At 43.7% G+C, this 23,567-nt stretch overlaps 1 protein-coding gene across 2 annotated transcripts in view; it reads right to left on the reverse strand.

Moving 5' to 3' along the window:
- gdpd5b (glycerophosphodiester phosphodiesterase domain containing 5b) overlaps positions 1 to 23,567 on the reverse strand; it is a 64,371-nt gene that overhangs the window by 9,990 nt on the left and 30,814 nt on the right. For both annotated transcript variants that reach the window (XR_010035813.1, XM_063205166.1), the window contains exons 3-11: positions 22,088 to 22,191; positions 12,806 to 12,899; positions 11,166 to 11,225; positions 10,245 to 10,343; positions 9,322 to 9,415; positions 7,180 to 7,325; positions 4,141 to 4,223; positions 2,668 to 2,818; positions 1,832 to 2,053 (exon numbers count right to left, since the gene is read on the reverse strand). Coding sequence is in view for 1 of the 2 variants with exons in the window: in XM_063205166.1 (XP_063061236.1) it covers positions 1,832 to 2,053; positions 2,668 to 2,818; positions 4,141 to 4,223; positions 7,180 to 7,325; positions 9,322 to 9,415; positions 10,245 to 10,343; positions 11,166 to 11,225; positions 12,806 to 12,899; positions 22,088 to 22,191 (1,053 nt within the window). In the remaining variant the exon portion in view is untranslated. The remainder of the gene's footprint in view (positions 1 to 1,831; positions 2,054 to 2,667; positions 2,819 to 4,140; positions 4,224 to 7,179; positions 7,326 to 9,321; positions 9,416 to 10,244; positions 10,344 to 11,165; positions 11,226 to 12,805; positions 12,900 to 22,087; positions 22,192 to 23,567) is intronic.

Raw genomic sequence — 23,567 nt, forward strand, 5'->3', positions numbered from 1 at the left:
CTAGCCCAAGGAAGATCACTACTCAGTATCCAAAAATAAACAGCTCAGCAACCAAAGCCAGCCAACCAGACTCCTTCACGCATCCTCACATGAAGCTACTGTCTAATGAAAAAAAAAATCATTTAGCCAAATACCGTATCAGCATCCATATGTTCTCCAGAGTATCAGTGAGACAGTCGTTGGACCTGAGGCTATGTAGGCTATGTCAGACCCTGAGACTATGTATACTGTACATCAGTTTACAATACTGGGGTCACCACACTCCTTCGGTTTAAAATCAGCTTATTGTGTCATTGCTACACTGCACTGTATTACACTGCATAACACTTAGCTGACGCTTTTATCCAAATCGACTTATTTGCAGGGTAGTGGTTACAGTCCCTGGAGGGGATTGGGTGCCTTTAGCCATGAATGTATAAAACAAATAAGCAAGAAGATGTTACAAAGCGTAGCTGTGAAATGAGTTTATAGATAATACCGTAGCGCATACCAACATTCAGTATTGTCAAGATGTCCATCCATATATTGGCTGGGCATTTTGAAAACCAACAAGTTTGTGGGTTCCTGCATTAACACTCACACAGACTGTTGGCTGTTTGATAGAAACCATTACACACACCCAACAGTAACTGCTGAGTTGTTCACCAGTACTGATATCTCACCAAGTCGACTTGCTCAGGCTTGTCACAGCAATGGAACTTTCCGGTGGATACCAACAACAGGTTTAGTGATCACCATGGCAACACAACCTTCTCCCTTCTCCCAAAATCAGACACTCTGCACACGTCATCATACATTATTGCCTATTGCCATAAATGCAGCACTACATTATTGCTTATAGCCTATAACTTCTCTACGGTACAAGGCCATTTCAGGGCAGCTCAGATCTTCAGCATAACGTCACACTGTGAAAGTTTAAGACAGATCCCTTGGGGGCACTGGGCGTTGCCAACTTATTTTGCAAAGCAGCCAATAAAGCATGCAGTTGGCAAAAACACAACCTCCTTGAAAAACACAACCTCCTTGGTATAGGTGAAAATGGAAAAATTCACTTGAATAGCAGATACACACGTTACAACAGTCATGTTTGTATATAGTAATGTGTGCTCTTAACCAATAGCGTGTTAACTTGCTTCTTGTGAATCAAAATTACGTTTTTCAAGCCACTTCTCTCATGGCTATTTTGACAGTGCGCAGGTGCAGTACTTCCATAACGGCACGAGAGGAGCAGTGGAGCACGAAGCTGCAATATGATAGGAACGCTGTTCGTTCGATTCGGCATAATGATTGACTGTTGGCAGCGGACCAGGCAGGATATTTGCACGCACCTGCCATACTGCCGTTGCAAACTATCCCCATTCATTCCTATAGCCATTTTTGTCAGAGACAACTTCTCTACTACAGTAACGTTGCCTTAACTCGGTCTTTTTCAGCATGGCCCTACTCAAACAAACTCGAGACCATTGTAAAATGTCCCTTTTAGATGTAGAAATGGACTCCAACATACATAAGCGTTATATTCTAACCTCAATGTCATTTTCAGCATGGCCTCACGTTACCCTTCCAGCCTTGCTGTGCCCTCCTGGTCACGTTAGTATATTGTGTACTCTTAACCAGTAGTAGAGTGTTTACTTGCTTTCTTGTGAATCAAAATAAAGCTTTTAAAGCCACTTATTTTGACCGTGTAAAGCTGCAGTACTTCCATAACGGCACGAGAAGAGCAGTGGACCACAAAGCTGCAATACCTGACTGTCTTTTTCAGCATGGCCTAAGGTTACCCTTGCAGCCTTGCTGTGCCCTGCCCTCCCTACTGGGCAGGGTTAATGCCCACCATGTGTTGAGGGATGCCCGACAGGTGAATGCTCTCCAGGGTGTCGTTGAGCCAGTCCAGGTAGCGCGGGTGCTGCGGAGGCGGCCGGTGCAGGTGCAGGAGAGCCGTGCGGTTCTGGGAGGCAGCCAGCCGGAGCATGTGCTGCAGACTGCACACCCGCTGGCTGCCCGCCTGGTGCAGCTCACGCTGGGACATGGACTCAACCGTCCAGAAGGGGTCGTCCTGCACACACGCGCACGCGCGCACGCGCGCACACGCGCACACACACACACACACACACACACACACACACACACACACACACACACACACACACACACACACACACACACACACACACACACACACACACACACACACACAGAAACCATGGGAAAGACAGACAGACAGAAAGAAAGACAGAAAGAAAGAAAGAAAGAAACAATGAAAGAAAGAAAGAAAGAAAGAAAGAAAGAAAGAAAGAAAGAAAGAAAGAAAGAAAGAAAGAAAGAAAGAAAGAAAGAAAAAAAGAAAGAAAGAAAAAGAAAGAAAGAAAGAAAGACAGAAAGAAAGAAAGAAAGAAAGAAAGAAAGAACCAATGGGAAAGACAGAGAGAGAGAGAGACCGACAGACAGACCGACAGACAGACAGAACATACACACAGACACACAGCACCAATGGGACAAAGACAGAGAGACAGACAGAGATGACATAGGTTGGTAAAAGTAATCACAACCATAATATTCAGTCGGTCCACATTACAGTTTCCACAGTTGTATTCAAAATAGTAGCAGTCCACACACACAAACACACGCACACGCGCGCATGTGGGTTTTAGTCTGGGATTGATTGATTACCTTGATGAACCACTGCCCTGCGTTAAGAGATTGGAGATCTGTCCAGTTGAAGAGGGATGCATCATCAAATTGCCGGTCTGGGAATACTTGCGCTACATCTGTGGTCCTCCGCAACGTGCGGTCCCGCATCAGAAAGGGCACACCATCCAGACTGACAAAAATAAAACAGTTGCAATAAAAGTTGCAGTATTGAAATAAAAGGGCACATCAGGCAACTGACAGAGAGTCAACTGAACAGGCCGCCTAAACACGCACGCATGCACGCTACTTCTTTATTTTGGTTGACAAATGGACATTTAGGATTAATCAACTTTTATAGTTTCACACACAAATAAAAGAGTCTGCTCACTGAGTGTCCTAAGGATACATGTAGCACCTACGTCTCCAAATGAAGAGGCACCCAATTGTGCTAGATATTTAGCAAAATGTGTGTTTGTTTGTTTTTTGGCGCACTCACACATACGATTTACCAGAGAGGCCGTTTGAGGTGAGCAAATGCAACATTTTTTTAGACAGGTGGTTCATTGAATCAGGATTATGCAACATGCCCCTTCTTGAGACATAGCCCTTAATACAGGTTGGGTAGAGGAAGCGAGGCTTAGCCAGCGCATGCTTATCATCTGGAGTTAATAATTTAGTGTCCTACAAAATCACGGGCTCAGCTCCACGATACCAACCTGTCATTACCACTCATTAACTCGGAAATGAGGTGAACTATTAGTGAAACACACAAACAGGTACACGCACGCACGCACGCACGCACGCACGCACGCACGCACGCACGCACGCACGCACTCTCTCTCTCACACACACACACACACACACACACACACACACACACACACGCACACACGCACACACGCACACGCACACGCACACGCACACGCGCACCAGCTGGAAGAACACTAAAGGTCAAGATTGCTTCAGAATGTAAGAGCCCTGTCAGGTGTGTGCTAGCTCGGCTCAATAAAGGGCTCTGAATCACATGGTTATTCCTTTCTGCGATTAACGCTTTGTGATGACAACACTGTGACCCAATCACCACTTCACTTATTCTTCACAATAATAACAGAAACAGTCATAATCTTTATATAACATACAGGGTTTCCCAAACTGGGGTGCGTGCACCCCTGGGTGTGCGTGGCCTGCCACAAGGGGTGCGCGAGCTGAATAGAGCAATGGCTGAGATGTGTGTTTTTATACAGAATTAAGGAACATTATGTAGTTTTTAATTGTTTGGTGAATTATATGCTGACAGGATCCATCTGAAGTGTAATTTATAACTTGTCATGCAACAAGTTCCATTGTAATGATGGCAGAAAACCTCAGGTTTATTGGAAATAAGGATTGCCCAAAATGTGCTGCTGTGCAACATTCGCTTAGGGGGTGCACAAACCACATTGAGATGTAAAAGGGGGTGCGCGGGGAAAAAAGTTTGGGAACCCCTGGAATAGAAGATAACAACAAGCTGACCTGATGGTGACGTCTCCCTCCAGGCCGCTGGCATTGAGGCGTAGCGCCCTCTGGAAGGACAGGGCCGTGTTCTCTGGAGCCAGCTGGAGACATGCGGACCAGAGGGGGAATAGGGGTACATGTTTAGTAAAAAAAGCCGCACTCCCGGATGTAATTCTTGCCGTTTTAATCTTACTGGGTTAGCATGACAGACAGACAGACAGACGTTTCGGCCTAAGCCTTCTTCAGCGTCATTTTTAAAGAAAAACTGCAAGAATCACACCCGGGAGCGCAGCTTTTCTTTTTTTTACTAAGCATGAACTTCGCCGTTTGCTCGCATCTGAAGACCTTGTAAGAAACAGTTGGGAGTTGAGCGCACTTTCTGTAAAAAGGCTGTAAAAGGGGTACAACTATGAAATTGACCAAAAGGATTATAATGGACTATGATGTAATTTATGCTTACATCTGTCTTTATCTTAATCTGTCCCCTCGTCTTTTCATTCCTCATGATTATATCTCGGGTGGTTCATTACATGTCTTGTACCATCGTTAACAGTCATTTATCACGTTCACTTAGGTCAATTGCTTTTTAGTGTCATCAATTGTTAGCCTTTCACTGGTAAATAGCGCAGATACCCTGTCTGTGTGTAGCCTCTTGCTGCAGATGGGGTTGCCGGCGGGCCTATTCACTATTTGCTGAAAATACTTAACTTCATCGTAACAACATTGCTATGACATTATAGAGGGCCTTAAGTAACATATTAAGACATAGCCATTACAATTTTGGTGACAGTGGGGTTACAACATAGACTCTGCGATAAGGTGTTAAGGTGGTTAAACAGTTGCCCACGATTTTCTTAGCCGTGCATCTCAACCAGGTTAACAGCATTGCTTAGTACACTCAGACTTAATGAACAAAAAACGTTGTGCAAGGACACAGGTTGGTTTGGTATTGTGTAATGTCTGTTTCTCATCCCAAAGCACAGACTGAGAAACTGTCTGACCCATTTAACTGAGTCTACGTAAGCAAAGCAAACCTTGGGGAATTAACTGTGCTGATTTTGCTCACAGTTCAACAGAGGCTCATAGCTCACTACAGCGAATTGGAACAGATGCGCAACTCCAGGAACCCTATACAACCCCACAAATATACAGTGTATGGTACCACTTAAAACTAGATACACTCAGAGATTGCAGACTTCCGCCAAGCAAGTTGCTTGATAGAACATTTGATTGTGTTACACTCTAACTCATTCTGCCTTCTTTTTGTGGAGTTCCTTCGATTCAATTTCTGGTCACTAGGGGTGTCTAGATTTATAGGCCAGCAATGGTGAAGAATCTTTAAAAGGTCCTGGTTCCGGTTCTTGCTCCGGATCACCACTAGAATTTAGTCACTTGTGCCTTGGGTCATTACTAACGACTCCACAAAGTTTCAGCCAAATCCGTTCACAAGTTTCTGAGTTATCCTGCTGACAGACAGACAAACAGACAGACAGACAGACAGACAGACAGACAGACAGACAGACAGACAGACAGACTGACTGACTGACAGACAAACAGACAGACAAACCAACACGACCGAAAACATTACCTCCTTGGCGGAGGTAAATATTTCTATAGTTCTAATACAGGTGATCATTTCACTAATCACCTGCCAAATACATTGCACCACATCAATGTACTGATGGTTTCATTCAGTTTGGTTATGTAGGCCTACTTATGGTTTAACATGAGACCGACATGAGCAGACCGTCTTGAAATCCAAAACCAGGTACCACAGTGTTAACTGTCATGTTCACATTCCTACATTGAAACATTAAAAGACTGCATCCAATTTGGAAATCATCTTTGAAATCATGTTAATCTAGGCAAGTAAGCCTGGTCTTACCATACACACATACTAATTTCAATCAAAGCTGCTAAATTAAGAATCGATTACTGGTGGCAGGGGTGCACTCTCTTGGAGTTTGAAATGTGCATCTCATTTTACCCAATCACTAACGTTTGGTCATGTTCATATGCAATAGGTCAGGGGTGGGGAACCTATGTCTCGAGGGCCATTTGCGGCCCTTGAGGCTGTTTTATCCGGCCCCCGATATCATTTTAATGTTATGTAACTTCACATGAAATATGACATATTTTGTAAAGGAATCTTAGAAATTACATTTCCAATGCAATTAAGTCATATTCAGGGGACCTAGAAAAGGTGGGGACTGTTTTATGACCCTTGTAGGAATTTGAAGTGGCCCCTCGAATGAAAACGTTTCCCCACCCCTGCAATAGATCATCGTTCACCCTCCCTCTCCCTCATCCCTTCGTTGTTCGATGACTGGTCATGCTGCTTGGCATTGGTAACACGTAATCTCTTCCCAGAAGAGCTGACCCAGACGCATCATGGAGGGAAATGTAAATTGAGCGGAAAATTTATGGACGGCAAGGGCAGGCTAAATGTGGGCAGTGGTGGGATAGTGGAAGTGAGGGGTCCCAATCCAAACGGTTTTCTGTCCTCGTTTCTCAATGGTGGAATAAGCTACCAGTTTGCTACAAGAGCAGGGTCATCCCTCTCACCCTTCAAGAAGCTAGTGTCGACTCATCTCTTCCGAGGTAGCTTGCCTGCACAACATACTAGCATAATAACTTACTTTACTCGCCTCTAAGAATGTGTACTAACCTGCACTTACATCTCATAGGTCCTCCGTTATTCTTCTGCTTTCTATCTGTTCTACATTACTTGTACACTGCTGTACTCTGTACTGACCCCTTACTCTGCAGATGCTTGAATGTTCTCCTTGTAAGTCGTTTTGGTCAAAAGTGTAATGTAATTGAATGTAATGTAATGTAAAGTGAGTGCCTGAAGCTTTGTGGGTCTCACCATGGAAATGTATTTCTAATATTTCCACGAAGGTATTTGTTGATATATCATTGCAAGCCTGATACACGTATATGTGTGACATTTTCCACAAAAAATTCTGGCTTAATGTGATGTAAAATGTAATTCTGCTAAATGTAATGTAATGTAATGTAATGTAAAGTGAGGGCGTGAAGCCTCGTGGGTCTCACCATGGGGGCTCCCTGGTGGCCGATGATTTGAGGCGGGGGTCTCAGGGTGCTCTGGTCCATGATGCAGGGGGAGGTGATGGAGAGGGGAGCCAGGTAGAGACCCAGGAGCACGCTGAGGTACAACACCATCACCAGCACCTGGAACCCTACACACACACACACACACACACACACAAGCGTGCACACGCACACGCGCACACACACACACGTTTAGCATGCAGTATTAACAGCTGTCGTCTAATGTCTAATGGGTAGGGAGTTGGTCCTGGGATCACAGTTGTGAGTTTGAATCCTGTCCTAACCATAAGGAATGCGTGTTGCCTCCTGCACATTCATACATAACTGAAGTTGCCCTTGAGCAAGGCAGCTAACTGCACATTTCTCCAGGCAGAATAGGCTAACCAATAACCCTGTATCTGAATAACTTCAAGTCACGCAAAGTATGAGCTAAGGGTAATGTTAGAATAATAATATTAAAACGAATCACACTGAACTACTCTAAGAGCCAAAGGAATCTCCAGTTGACTCAAAATAATATTGTAAAGCTGCTGTAAAATTGTGCTCACATACAGTACAGTACTGGGAATGCAATACTACAGAACAATACACATGCTACTCTGAACCCAGTAAAACTTACATACGGATGTTACAGGAGAAAAAGCCCTGGAGTGAAAAAACAGTGTTGAACTGAGCTTGGCATTGCTGTTTAAAATACTCTGTGCCTGACGTGAAGGCTGAAGCCATCAATAACAAACCTATGTGCATTATGTCAGAGAGGCAGGGTGAGAGTAACATTGAGGAAAGATAAAGGACAAAGGCACAGCAGAAGAGTAGAGACAGTTGTTTTTAAGGAGCAAAAGACAAGTCAAGACCATCTTTTCAAAAGTATTTTTGGGGGCTTTTTAGGCATTTATTATTATAGGACAGTGTGAGAGTAGACAGGAAATGACTGGGAGAGAGAGATGAGGCAGGGTCGGGACATGACCCCGGAAGGACTCGAACCGGGGTACCCATGGGCAATGTAAGCCCAAATGTGGGGGGCTTATAAGTCAAGGCCACTGTGATAAAATTAATGTGCTTCAAACTGTAATCCGGTTGAAGGAGTGGATTGTGCACATCCCAGGGAAAGGTGCAGGACGAAAGCCAACTGTAGTTTTCAGAGTGAGAAGTTCGCACATTTACAATCCTTTTCGTTGTATTTTATTTTTTCATGGCAGGACAACGTTTCGACCTCAACAGTCTTCTCTCTCTAGAGAATCTGAAGAAGACTGTTGAGGTCGAAACGTCATCCTGCTATGAAAAAATAAAATCAAACTTTAATCCGACCACCATTAAAACGTAAACATTAAAACTATTAGTGGGAAAGAAGGGTTTGATTTGAGTACAGGCTATTCATTTTTAAAGCTGTAGAGTACATTTCATTAATATTTTAAGAAGCCCTGTGTTTTTCCAAGGCCATTTGTAAGACATTGACCTTTGACTGTTCAATGAGACAGCAGCCCACATTAAAGGAACAGACCACCCTTTTTTGATTTTCACATATTTGCAGTATTTCCAAGCATTATTCATGAATGTGCATATAATTTTCGTCTACGTGTTTGCATTGCCCCGTTTAACAGTATAGCCACATTAGGCATAGCAATGCAAGTCTATGGTACAAAATAAAACACAATCAAATGTACTTATAAACCATTTTAAAATTAATGTAAAATTCACCCGAGTGTAAAACGGCAATTTAATTCCGTCCAGTGACCACTTGTGGCTTGATGCTAAAGATACCAGTTACTTCCAGTGATTATGCTAAGCTATGCTAATAATTCTGATCCAATAAATCTAAGTACTGAAAACACTGAGACGAAAATGATATGCACATTCATGAATAATGTTGGGAAATACTGCAAATATGTGAAAATCAAAAAAGGGTGGTCTGTTCCTTTAAGTGAGAAGGCAGGATGCATGAGAGATAGCATCGGATGAGAGGCTAGATACGTAGACTTGACTGGAGAAGAAAAGATGGGAGAGGGAGGCAAAACATGTCTGTATATTAGCTGAAGAGAAGGACAGAAAATTGGAAAAAAGAAAGGAAAGAGAGAGAGATAGAAAGAAAGAAAGAAAGAAAGAAAGAAAGAAAGAACTCCTTACGTGTCTTCTCGGCTCGAGCTACCTGTCCCGCCACCAGCCATGACAAAGCCGTCGCTGCCGCCAATGCACCGATATGCAGAAAGGGACCTGTGGCCTGGACACACATCACACGATACATTACATTACACTTTGCTGATGCATGTAGTGCGATGATGTAGGGAAAGGTCAGGGCGGGAGCTTCGAATCTGCAACCCCTAAATTAAAAGACCAAATCCCTAACCACTAGGCCATGGCTGCCCCAATACAGGGGTGCGTTTCTCGAATGTGTAGTTGTTAGCCAGTTAGCAACTTGGGTAGTTGGCAATGGGACATGGCATTGCAAACAACAAAGTAGCTTATGTAGTTAGCATTAGCAACTATGGTTTCCAGAAATGCACCCCAGGAGAGCACGGTACTACTCCAGTTAACACAACCTGCTACTGTAACCCAGGTCATCTTGCACAAGTTCACCACTCTGGTCTCGAACTGGTGACCTACCAGTCAACGCTCCAGGCTTCAGTAGGGAGGTTTACTAACGTTCTACCGATCTCTGTTAGTTGGCCTCCAGTACACAACATCAACAATATGGATAAATCCATATGCACATGGACACGAATGGTGTTTCTAATAATAAAGGAGCGTCAAATTACAAAGGCATTACAACCAAGTATTAAGCCCACACTGTTCTCTGGTCCTTTCTGCCGTCAATGCATTTGGAGTCCAGACATGAATTAAATTGTCCAGCCCTAATCGTGGTAAGATTCATCATGTAGGTGAATTTGGAAACATATATTGTCAATTTTTCAGCCAAAGCTACCATGTATGATTTTGAGAGGATCCTTGTGTTGTGCTTGGTGGGCCTGGGTTGATGCCTATTATGATGATCTTACAAGGCCATTAGACGGCTCTGTCTGGTAAGTAAACGCGGCTAGAAGAGTACTGACCTGGAGTGAGATGATGACAATGTCCCACTCCTCACCCCACATCTGGGTCACAGAGATCACTCCAATAATGGTCGTCAGCAGGGCGACCGTCACACCAATCTACCAGAAACAATATCACACAAAACGCACACACCACAGTTCTAAATATAGCTTTGCATAAAGCATATGTTGCCATAGAAATTTGAGGCATTTAAAATGCTTACACAGTATCTCAGAATCATAAAAGTGAGAGTAATAATTTTAGAAAGCTGACATTTTGGGAGGCTTTGACACGTACTAGGCTAATTTATCTTAAAGCCAATCTGGAGTGAAATAAACACGTCTAAAATGTGAGGGTCAGTTTATGCATTCCATTTATAATTGTGACATATCATTTAAATGCACGGATAGCAACCAATCAGAAATCAGTCTAAAATTCCAGAGGGTCCTAAAAAAGGGAAAATGCAAAGTGGGAGACAGTGAGGTCTACTGTGGCTTAAGTGTAGTGGAAAGCCTGCACGTCCAACAGGAAAGCATCAGCAGGTGCCACATCAATGGCACATGTATGATAATGTACGTAGAGTCATGTGTAGAAATGGGGAAGGATCTGCACACTGCTTGCAAAATACATATTTTATTGGGAGCAACGTTTCGATCATAGATCGGTTCAGGCATCTTACATTTTTTTCCTTAAAAACAGTCCGAATAAATAGAGGAGGCCTGCGCAGCTGATTGGCAGTTAGGTAATCAGCTGATAGTCAGCTGTTCTAATAAGGCCAGACAAACAATTGGTGATTGCAATCAATCAGCACATTTATCACCTCAAGCATTAGTATAATTAATAGTCATGAAAGAGAAGAGTCTTTGATTGCTTAGTCTAAAATTCCAGAGGGTCATAAAACAGTTGCCCAGTGGGAGACAGTGAGGTGTACTGTAGCCTACCTTGTGGAGCCAGTGCAGATTCAGCTGCTGCCCCACTGCCACATGGCAGAGGGCCAAGATCTGCAAGACAGGAGGGGGAAAAGATATTCATACATACGGGACAGCAGAGCAGTGACCTAATGGGTTTTCAGACAGCCGTACTATGAATAGGGCTGTGAGAGAGATGGGAGAAATATACTCATGTGTACAGGACGGCAGTGACCTAAAGACTCTTTTCCACTGCCAGTTTTCTGGTAGGCCTACAGCTCAACACAGCTCGACTCGGCCGCCACTTTTTGCTTTTGATTGGGCATGACACAGCTCAATCGTAGAGCAAAAAGTAGCGGCAAAGTCATGCTGTGTCGAGCTGTAATGGGCTTTCAGACAGCCATACTATGAATAAGGGTGTGAGAGTGGTGAGAGAAATATATTCATGTAGAAATATGTTTGGTATTAATACAGTATAGCAGTGACCTAACGTTATTTTGATGAACAAATAGACAGACAGACAGACAGACAGACAGGCAGACAGACAGACAGACAGACAGACAGACAGACAGACAGACAGATATAGACAGACAGACAGACATACAGCATGTCCTCAGGCAGACCTGCTATTTAATGAGTACTGTGAAAATCCAAAATCCCCTTAGCCTACATTGCAACTCCAAGTCAATAGTCAACATTTAGAGCGTCAAACTGAGATGAAAGCGTTGGGAGGGAGCCTGCCGGCCCCATATCGCTCCGTGAATGAATTATGAATAGCACACATGGCACAGGAGATGGGAGACGGGAGATGGGAGATGGCTGTCAGGATACTACTGAGGGGATCAAGCCTCTCCATGAGCTCCGGCACCAACTGGTTCATTAGCTTAGTGCTGCGCTAAGGTCATGTGCACATAAAGCCGGCCCGGATATAAATACTCATATCCTGAGTTACAGCGACCTGCGCCCACACTAGGCCTACCCCTTCGATTATTTTCCAGAATATTCTGCTATTTGCAGAACCAGCGTTTTGAGATTGCTCCATTTCAGCGGTCATTTGAAAAAAAAAAAACCATGGAGGATTCATTGAGCATTATTTCAATATGCATCAACCTTAGTGTACATGGGGCCTTAATGTAGTCCATGCCACATTCTCAGGAGGTCCAAGAAATAGTTTGTTGCAATATATACAAAGACAGACATTTAACTACAGTAATACAACCACATTTATTTAATTTACTCCATGAGAAGAGTAACATCTGAATGCATGTTGCATGCTTTATTTGAACAGTAGTTTGTCAGTCTGTTGTCTGTTTCAATGATTTCTTATTGTTTTGAGAGAAACACATTTACACAGTAGGCCCACGTTGAACGAAAACGGTTCCCTACATGGGCCCTACTTTTGTAGTAAAAAAAAACATGACAAGACACTGACAAAGGCAACAGCCGAAACGTGTCCCTGGTTTCTGCTGCTATGTAAAAAAAATTAAAAAATTAAAAAGAAGAAAAGAAGAACCTGAGTGTGATCCACCTTTTCACATTCTCACAAAATGATTAACCTTTGGTTAATTATTCAAATGTGGTAACTAGATTTTCTGATGCAATTATAAGACTGTGGAAAATCTTCAAGCTTAATTAGCTCGTCTCCGGCCTAAAAAAAAAATAGAGCTGCTCACCGTTAAAAATGTGATGTATGTGAACCCCGCCGCCGTGGTGGCGAGGATCGGAACTGTCCCGTCGCTCCATTCCCCTGAGCGGTTATACAAAAACCTGTTGGAGCAGAGAGAAGCTTCACGTTCATACCAGTCAGGTCACAACAGCAAGAGACAACATGTGGTAACACAAAGAGCTAATTATGACTCCAAACACAGGGCAGTAAACGTGAGACACTGGCACGCCGTGTCCGACTGATGACTGGATGTTTGTATGGCAAAGTGGATGAGACCACTCAAAAAGTATGAGTTAGCGTCACTTTTGTCACAACCCTCAGCAGTAGAAAACCAATTAAGTCTAAGCTAATACCCATTATGCCAGGGGTGGGGAACCTTTTTCATTCGAGGGGCCACTTCAAATTCCTCCAGGGGCCATACAAGTCCTCCGAGGGCCATACTATGAACACAAACCAGGATTTGCCCCTGCACTTTAGGCCTATATTGAAGGCAATCACATTAAAAACAGGTCCCACTTTCTCTAGGTCCCCTGAGTATAACCTAATTGTAATCTAAATGTAATTTCTAAGATTCCTTAACAAAATATGTCATATTGCATGTGAAGATGCATAACATTGAAATTAAATGGCCCTCGGGACATACTAGGTTCGCACCCCCTACTCTATGCTCTCAATATCTGCCTTCAAGTTTATCCTCCTTCCATGGCAGATTGTGATGATGCAGAGACGTTTACATCATTCAAGCCAGTCAGACAGATCTGTCAACTCACAGCTACTCCTTCTCAAAGACAATCTAGAACTACACTGTTACATGTCTGTCTTTTATTTTCAGAAGTGGCAGTAGGCGTAGGCAGATATGTCCATAATAATTTTGTGTTAATTGATTGCCGTTTTTTTGACAAGAAGCTATGTTAGAAATGTTCTTCTATGTAGTAGGGCTGTAACGATATTGGATCGAACCGAGAAATCGTGATACTCAGAGTCACAATACTGTATCGTGATGTAAGGAGGCAGTATCATGATACGCCCTTTCAAAGTTTTGCTACCCTTCAGTTCAGAAAAGAACCATTAGATTCAATGTGATAATACTTCTAAGCTTCAAATGAGATACATTTCAGAAACCGTGGGGTGTACGAACCGAATCGTGAGTTGAGTGTATCGTTACAGCCCTACTATGTAGGCACCCATTGTAAAAGTCTGACACAATTCTTATTATGTTACCTAATATGATATTACATAATACTCGGATGCCGTGTTTGACGACTGGGGGTGAGAGCAGGCATGAATAGATACATATACATATATTGTATGAGAAGTATGCTGATGGTTGATTGTTTTCAGACATGAACCAAGGACCACAATGGAAATAAGCTTCCGAGCTTTATTGTGCTATCCTGACTCTCTGTTTTTTTTTATTTAAGTATGTGGTGTGGTGGTTATATGAAACTCAATCATGTATTTATTTTATTTATATGAACTGAAGATGTCAAATAAAATCATTCATTCAACCTTCATTCAACGCTTCATGATGACCCAAATGATCTTTCTGTATGCAAGAGTTGATAGACCAGCTCCGTCTTGGCATGTCAGCCACACTGAAAATTCCACAACAATAAGGGTCAGCAAGTCAGTTAGTCAATGACTTGTCTGTGTATGACTAACAGATATTGACATTCTTCTGGAGAGGAGGGCCGTAGAGGCATTAAAAAAACGCAAAGCAGGTGCTTGCGGATAGCGGTTGACTTGAATAGGGAAAAACGTTGTTTTTTTTTAAATATTGAGGTAGTCTAAACTATGGACTATCTCTATTAATTTATCTCTCTCTCCCTCTTCAGGATTACCAGACGTAACTGATGATTCCAGCCCAATAAATGCTCAAAAACACCTGGGGCCAATATATTCCACCCAATTGGAACTAAATTATATTGATAATTCTATTGATTATTACTAGGGTTGTGGTGTTCCAACACCAGGAATATTATTTTGTGATGTACTCTTATTTTGGTACTGGTGAACAATGTATTCTTATTGGCTGTTCTGGGTGGTACAAAAGGTACTGCGCCTCTAGGCGCTCCCTCTCTCCAGCACCTGCCGTGTTAGGTAGTGCACAGTACGTGGCTATGGTTATCAATAAAACCCAGTAAGTGTTATCTTGCATATCCGCCTTCGTGTTCTTCCAGTTGTCTGCTTAAGCATTAATTAACTACGTGTGTAGCAATACACCACAGTTTGGCGACGAGGATGATGGGATGTTTAAGTTGGAAGACACGTTAGCATGTCCGGCAGCGACAGCGAGGCAGGGGTTAACGACGCTGAGGAAAACCCCGTGGAGCGAGAAGCACCGGTGGTGCACGAGGAACTTCAAGTTCAACAACCACCACCAGCAGAGCTACAGAGAGCTTCGGCGCGTGAAAGGACCGTCGAAATAAATATGGCGTTCGGTAAGCCAGAAGACTTCCACTTCGAGGAAAGTGAGGAAAGTTTTGATAGTTATCGTCAGAGGCTAGAGCAGTACTTTGCAGCTAATGGTCTTGATACCACACAAGAGAGGACCAAGGCGGTTTTTCTAACTGTGGTAGGGAAAAGGGCGCATAGCTTGCTAATGGATTTGTGTGCTCCTGCAAAGCCGTCTGAGAAAACTTATGCAGAGTTGGTGGGACTGTTAGAGAAACATTACGTTCCTGAAACCAATTTTATTGCTGAAAGATGCAAATTCCACGGAAGGAATCAAAAGGAAAACGAAACTATCAGTGAGTACGTTGCTAGTCTGAGGAAGTTAGCCGCCACATGTAAGTTTGGCGAATTTTAGAGGAAGCATTACGTGATAGATTCGTGTTGTGGTGTTAAGAGCACTGAATTGCGGATCGCTTGCTCAGCGCTGCTCACACCATGAAGACAAAGACTTAACGTTGGCGCTTGCACTCGAAAGAAGCGCTTGCATTTGAAGTCACAAAGGACAGTGCGCAACAGTTTTCACAGAAAAAAACCTACAAGGCGAATGTCGTTGATAAGAAGCCAAAACAAAGGCTACGAAAAAGCCTACAGCTAGTGGAAAGCCATGCTATCGTTGCAGTGGCAAGGGCCACATGCCAGATGCCTGTAGATTCAGGATGTGGCGTGCCACGAGTGTAATCGAAAGGGGCACATCGCGAAAGCATGTGCCGCTCTCGCAAGCCAGGAGGAAAAGGGGCCGCGCAGTCAGCGATGAAGGGGACAGTGCAAACGCTCTCAAGCACGCGGCGTGCAAGCCATGCATTCGGTGAAAACCAGGCACAGTGCGACGCTCTCAAGCACGAGACATGCCACAGTGTCAGCGCTCACAAGCAGCAGGCGAGCCGTGGGTGCAACGCTCCCCAGCGCGAGAGAGATCCGGTGTGCAAACGCTCCCCAGCGCGAGAGAAACCCTGATTCCAATGCTCCCCAACAGCGCAGCAGTGACCATCATCTCCAGACAGGTGGTGGCTGTGCCCAAGCTGCAGCTCCGCGACGGCGCAGAGCACGACTGTGTGCCATCCAAGTGCACAGTGGAGGATCGAGCATCGACACCAGTCAGACTTTTGATGGTGGAGGTTTGGACTTGTTTGCAATGGACACAAGTACAGGTGACAATTGTGAAACCATATAATGTGTATGTGAGTGTCTGTCAATGGTGCTAAAGTGAAAATGGAGGTTGACACTGGCGCAGCCGTGTCAGTGATATCTGAGGGTCTGTACCAGCGCAGGTTTAAGTCAGTGAACTTAGCCCAGCTAATTGTGTACTGAAAACCTACAGTCAGTCAAAGTCACTGAAATTGATGGGAAAATTCACCAGCAAAAGTGAAATGTAGGATGTGACCAAAAAGCTAGACTTGCTAGTGGTGAAAGGGAAGGGTCCTGCCTTTAATGGGGCGAGACTGGATTAGCCAGCTACAACTAGACTGGTCAAAAGTCAACAGAGTTGCTCCTGAAACGTCGACAGCGTGTGTACCAGACATGCGGCTGGTATTCAAACCTGGTTTAGGAAAGTCAAGGGATTGAAGCAAAGTTACAAGTAACTGAGAAGGCCGTGCCCAAGTTCTGCAAGCCGAGAAATGTGCCTTACGCACTTAAAGAAGGCTGTTGAGAGAGAATTGGCAAAATTAGAAATCTGAGGGGGTTATTTCGCCAACTAATTACAGTGAATGGGCAGCTCCCATAGTCTGTGTTACCCAAAAAGGATGACAGTGTACGGATATGTGGAGACTACAAGGTTACGATTAATCCTTGGTTGAACGTGGAACAGTATCCACTACCCAGAACCCAAGATTTATTTGCTAAATTAGCTGGAGGTCAGCAATTTACCAAACTTGATTTATCACAAGCTTATCAGCAAGTGCAGTTAGAGGAAAACTCAAGACGTTACCTCACTATAAACACGCACAAAGGGTTGTACCATTACAACAGACTACCTTATGGTGTTGCCAGTGCGCCTGCGATTTTTCAAAAGATAATGGATCAAGTACTTCAGGGCATGGATGGTGTTATCTGCTATTTAGATGACATATTAATCACAGGAAAGGATGCAGACAGTCACCTAGCTAACTTGGAAGAGGTCCTTAGGAGACTAGAATCTCACAATCTCAGAGTAAAACAGGAGAAGTGTGAATTCATGAAAAGCAGTGTGTCTTACTTAGGACATGTCATTGATGCACTGGGCATTCATCCGATGAAGGAAAAGACAGATGCGATTCAGAGAGCCTCAGTTCCGAAAAATGTGACTGAGCTCAGGTCGTTTCTAGCACTGCTAAACTACTATGGGAAGTTCATTCCTAATCTGTCTACTTTGATTCAGCCCATGACAGTGCTACTGCACAAAGATGTTGATTGGCAATGGTCAGATACATGTCAAAAAGCATTTGAGAGTGCCAAGCAATCTCTTCAGTCAGACAAGTTGCTAGTACACTACGACCCTGATTTACCGCTAATATTAGCATGCGATGCTTCTCCGTATGGAGTTGGTGCTGTAATCAGTCACCAAGTGAAAGATGGAAGCGAGAGGGGACGATCGCCTTCGCTTCAAGAATGTTGACAAAAACAGAACAAAACTATTCACAAATAGAGAAGGAGGCTCTTGGTTTAGTTTTTGGCGTTATGAAGTTCCATGAATACCTTTACGGTAGGAAATTTCTGTTATTGACAGATCATAAGCCTTTACTAAAAATCTTAGGACCAAAAACTGGAGTTCCTACTCTAGCCGCAGCGAGGATGCAAAGGTGGGCTCTAATCTTAGCCGCATATACCTATGAAATCCAATACAAGAGATCAGAGCAGCATAGCAATGCGGATGCGTTGTCTAGGTTACCTGTGAAACCAAGCGTGAATGTTGCATCTAATCCAGTGTACAGAGTTGCATATCTTGAAGATTTGCCCGTCACAGCTAGAGAAATAGCTAAAGAGACCGATAAAGACCCTGTGCTGAAGGTAGTTAAGCAACTGGTGTTGACAGGATGGCCTAAGCACATACAGGATGAAACACTGAAGCCTTATTTTCAGAGAAAGTATGAGCTCACTGTTGAGGATGATTGTCTATTGTGGGGATTACGGGTGGTAGTTCCAGAGAAATTGAAGGATAGACTAATGTCTGAGCTTCATGAACATCACTGGGGGATAGTTAAAATGAAATCCCTTGCCAGAAGTCTCTTCTGGTGGCCCACATTAGATGAGTGCATCGAACAAGAAGCAAGTAAATGTAGTGTGTGTCTGCAACAGCGTAGCATGCCTGCCACTACACGTGTACACACTTGGAAATGGTCTTCTAGTCCATGGGAGAGAATACACCTTGATTTTGCAGAGGACCACAAGCAGATGTTCTTAGTAGTAATGGATGCTTATGCTAGATGGCCTGAGATCATTCCCATGCATACTACTACATCAACAAAAACAATTGAGGCACTGAGAACCCTGTTTTCATCTTATGGTTTACCAAAAGAAGTGGTGACAGACAACGGGCCCCAATATGTGTCGCAAGAATTTGAGTCTTTTCTTGCTAAGAATGGAGTGAAACACATTACTTCACCTGCATATCACCCTGCAAGTAACGGTTTAGCTGAGAGATTAGTGCAGAATCTTAAGAAATCACTTGCAAAGAACAGAGCAATCGGTGGTATGACACTGGAGCATTGTGTAGCTAATTTTGTGTTTGGTTACAGAAACACACCCCACACAACCACAGGCAAGACGCCATCTGAGCTGTTTCTAAGGAGACAGGTGCGAACCAGGTTATCTCTCATTAAACCTGAGTTTTCCCAAAGAATGCAAACTGAAACTGAACCAAACCTTCCTCGTGTTAGGTCTTTTACTGTTGGTCAGCAGGTCTTGGTAAAGAATTACAGGGGAGGGGAGAAATGGTTGAATGGTGTCATACGTGAAGTGTTGGGTCCTGTGACTTACAATGTTGAAGTGAATGGAAAAATTGTGAAAAGACATGTAAACCAAATGTTGAGCACTAAGGCAAACCCTGCTCAGTTGACACAAGAGGATTCTTGTGCAGTTTTGGACTTTGAGGAGTCCGATACAGAGACTGACATGGAACAGCCTATGCCAGTGGCTGTGGAAGCGCAACCCACAGTAACTTCACCAGCGCCAGTGGTGGAGCGCCGTACGCGTCCTGTGAGAAACAGGCGTCCTCCTGACAGACTGAACTTGTAACTGGAAATGTTGAGTTGAAAAAAAAAAGATGTGGAAAAGAAAATGTACTGAATGTGTACTGATGTTTTCATGTTTGTTATGAGTTCAAGCACTAATGTACCTTGTTAAGGATATAAAAGAAATGAGGTATTGAAAAGTAATAGAAGAAGAGGTTATGATTTACAGGGGAGGAACTGTGGTGTTCCAACACCAGGAATATTATTTTGTGATGTACTCTTATTTTGGTACTGGTGAACAATGTATTCTTATTGGCTGTTCTGGGTGGTACAAAAGGTACTGCGCCTCTAGGCGCTCCCTCTCTCCAGCACCTGCCGTGTTAGGTAGTGCACAGTACGTGGCTATGGTTATCAATAAAACCCAGTAAGTGTTATCTTGCATATCCGCCTTCGTGTTCTTCCAGTTGTCTGCTTAAGCATTAATTAACTACGTGTGTAGCAATACACCACTAGGGTAAATTGTGCCACCCCCTGTATCTAGATGACCAAAGTATTGATCATACTGTATGACCACATATTTTTTAAGTCATCCATTTCTCCAGAAAAATATAGAGCCTTGTTGCTTGAGAGGAAAGCACATTTTAGTCAAGAAAATTATTTTTTTTGCGTCCCATCATGCACTTTTCATGATCATGCATTTGAAATTGTTGTGTCTGATGAGTTTCAAAACACGTCACACGTTTTATTGCTTTAGTAAGCTACATTATGAGTCTATAACACAAGCCTCGTGTCAGCTCAAAACTGATAAGTAATGCTTTTGTTTTTACAAAATGGTGCAGTAGGGGTAATTTGTGCCATATGGCATGGGGTAAGGACTTTTCCCTGGCATTACCCCCAAAGTGCCATTACACTACACATTATCCACTGTAGGCTAATTTAATGTCTTGGCCAGTGTTAACAGTCAGGCTACAACCCAGAAGAGCCTTCGACCAGTTCTGCTGCTGACCTGACAGGACCATCGCATGAGGAGCCAACTCCTGCCACAAGTCCTAAAGCTAATCCAGACACAGGGGAGCCACCCACTTCTCCAGAACCAAATCTTGAGCATTCATCAAGTGACATAACTAGTTTTTCTGCCTATTTGAGATATGCATCTTCTCCAGTTGCCATATGTCTGTTTCCAAAAGCAGCAACAAGAAAGGCGAATTCAAAATGAGAGAAGGTGAAATCAGCAGTCTGAGACACCGGAGAAGATAGCACTTAGCGAAGATAAACTGACTTAACAGGAAAACAAAGACAGCTTATGTATACGATAACAACGGCTTCGTTACGAAAAGCCTTGCTATAAGCTGACCTTTGTTGGACAATAAACTTAAATAAACTTCAAATAGACAATATGTGAGTGATTTTGCATGAATTAATTGTAAAAGTGTGAAAAATTAGGCCACGGTTGGGCCACCTTTACATCACTAATTCAATTAATGCCAAAGCATTCTGTTCAAATTTCACAACTGGACTTACCCTATATGAGAGGCAAGTTGTACCCCTTCTATTCAGAGAGCTGTATGTCTTAAATACTACGGTATCTAACATCAAAAGTCAATATTTCCAGAGATGCACAACATCCTGAAATGTATGTCCATGTATTAGATGCAATCATAACTATCCTGGCCTCGCCCTAAGTAAAAAAGACTGGCACTACTTACTACCCTACGTTTTTATTTAACCTGCAGATGGTCATCCTACCGAGACCACCCCATCTGGCAACCCTGAATGGTCATCCTAGACCACCCCACCTGGCAACCCTGTCCCCATGTGGTTGTGCTGTCTCCTCAGCAGGGGGAGTCAGGCACATCAGAGAAGTTCACAGATAATTACATTCCAGGGGTCTTATCGCGTCTGGTGCCCTCAGGGACTTCACCAGACCAGGGGGAGGTCACACACACACACACACACACACACACGCACGCACGCACGCACGCACGCACGCACGCACGCACGCACGCACGCACACACACACACACACACCAAGGACAAACCAAGGCCTCTAATCGTATCTCTTTTCTTCTCTCCAGCTCTTCCACAGTTTCTGTGTGCGTGCGTGTGTGTGTGTGTGTGTGTGTTTGAGTGTGTGTGTCAATCCACAAGTATATATGAAGGCCCAGCACAGCCTGCCAGAAAATGCTACAATACAATGTCTGAAAAGCAACTTAGGAAATGAAATTTGCAATACAACAAACCGATGTTTACCTTTTCATGGGACTTAGATGAGGTGGTGGGACAGCCTAGTATCTGCCTTATATGTGTCAAGACTGGAGACTCCAGATATTATGTATTCGTGTCATCTGCAGGTCAACCATGTGCCACTACAATATAAGGATAGGGGAAATGCCTGCCAGCTGTTTGGCAATGAAATCCCATGACTTCAGCGGAGTCTGAATGTAGTCATGCTTTGTGTAATAACTATGGACAAGGGACTACCTTCCATGGTCCAGATTATACTGAGAGTAGGGCTGTAACGACACATTCAACTCACGATTCGGTTCTCATCACGCATCATGGCTCAATACACACCATGTCGTGTAAACAAAAGTAAATAAAAACATAACCAGATTTTTTTTTTTTAAATATCAGATTGTTCATAATGGCATGTAAGTGAGGTCTCACTTGTGTTTGGATACTCTTACCAGTTAAACTCGTTGTAGTCGTTGTGTGCCTCCCACCAGAAGTAGAACCAGACCAGCAGTAAGGAGAAGGTGGCCAGCAAGATGAGGGACCAGAGGAACTCCCACTGTGAACACAAGAGATCATTTCAACACACATTCACACACAAACACATACCGTACATACACCTACAGTAAAACACATGATGAGGGAGGAAGTCCCACTGCTAACTAGGGGTGTGAACAATGATCGATTCGGCGATCAGAATCGATGCGGCAAGTTCCAGAATCGATCCGGCAATTTTTATAAGTTTCAACCCACCAGTCACTTTTACTGTTAAAAATGGCTAGTGACTGGTAGATTTTAAAATCTACCTGCCACAGTGACTGGTGGGGGAAAAATTAAGTTCCGCCCCTGGTACGCACACACGTGCAGATGTGCATACACACACACACGCACACACGCACGCACGCACGCACGCACGCACGCACGCACGCACGCACGCACGCACGCACGCACGCACGCACGCACGCACGCACGCACGCACGCACGCACGCACGCACGCACACACACACACACACACGCACGCACACACACACACACACACACACACACACGCACAAACGCACAAACGCACACACAATAAACAAACACATAGGGAGCCAGTGTCAATGGTTACATAAGGTGGGTGAGGGCAGGGCTGTTAGTGTAGCACAAATCATCAATTGCAGCCACCACGTGACTGACACAAAACATCTACCAGGATGCTTCTGCAACTCAGGGACCCAAACTGTCTCACCCGTAGACTCACTTCGCCTGTCTCACCTTTTTCTTTAGACACAGACCGCCATCCTAACCAGGCCCAAGTGGAAAACCCTGCTAATGTCTAACACAGGAACTGACCAATGAAAAATACAATACAAGAGACCCGTCCATAACCACCACACACCCATTTTCACATTACACAGACATATCTAGCTTGGTCTCCAAAAGAAAAACTAAAACAAGAGGTGACCTAACTCAGGAAGAATGAGTGAGAGAGTCTCTTGGAACAACCTGAAAAAAGAAACGCTCACCAATGAATAACTACAATTGTTGAAACAATATCTGTAGCGGATACAACAGATTGTTTCAGTTTAGTTCATAGCTTAAGACTGGGGATACACATCATGCAGTTACAATACAGTAAAGTTGCTTCAAAAATACAATTTTTCATTATGTTTGCTGTGATGCAGTGTCTAGCGTTGCACTGTAGATCCACTGATTGTAGGGGAAGGTAATTGTTATGGCAGATACTGCCTGCAAGTCTTTTTAGTTAACGTATCCAGTGTAGCCCCAGCTTTAGTCCAGTGATTCTCAAAGTATGGTCGGGAGACCACTGGTGGTCCGCGACAGAGCTCAGGTGGTCCGGCTTTTGGCCACCAGAAGACTATATTTGTGACATTATTACAAATCCAAACATGTCTGAAGTAAAATTTTCACCACAATAACACGGGGGGGGGG

The sequence above is a fragment of the Engraulis encrasicolus genome, chromosome 8 (genome assembly GCF_034702125.1).
Source record: "Engraulis encrasicolus isolate BLACKSEA-1 chromosome 8, IST_EnEncr_1.0, whole genome shotgun sequence".
Classification (NCBI taxonomy): domain Eukaryota; kingdom Metazoa; phylum Chordata; class Actinopteri; order Clupeiformes; family Engraulidae; genus Engraulis; species Engraulis encrasicolus.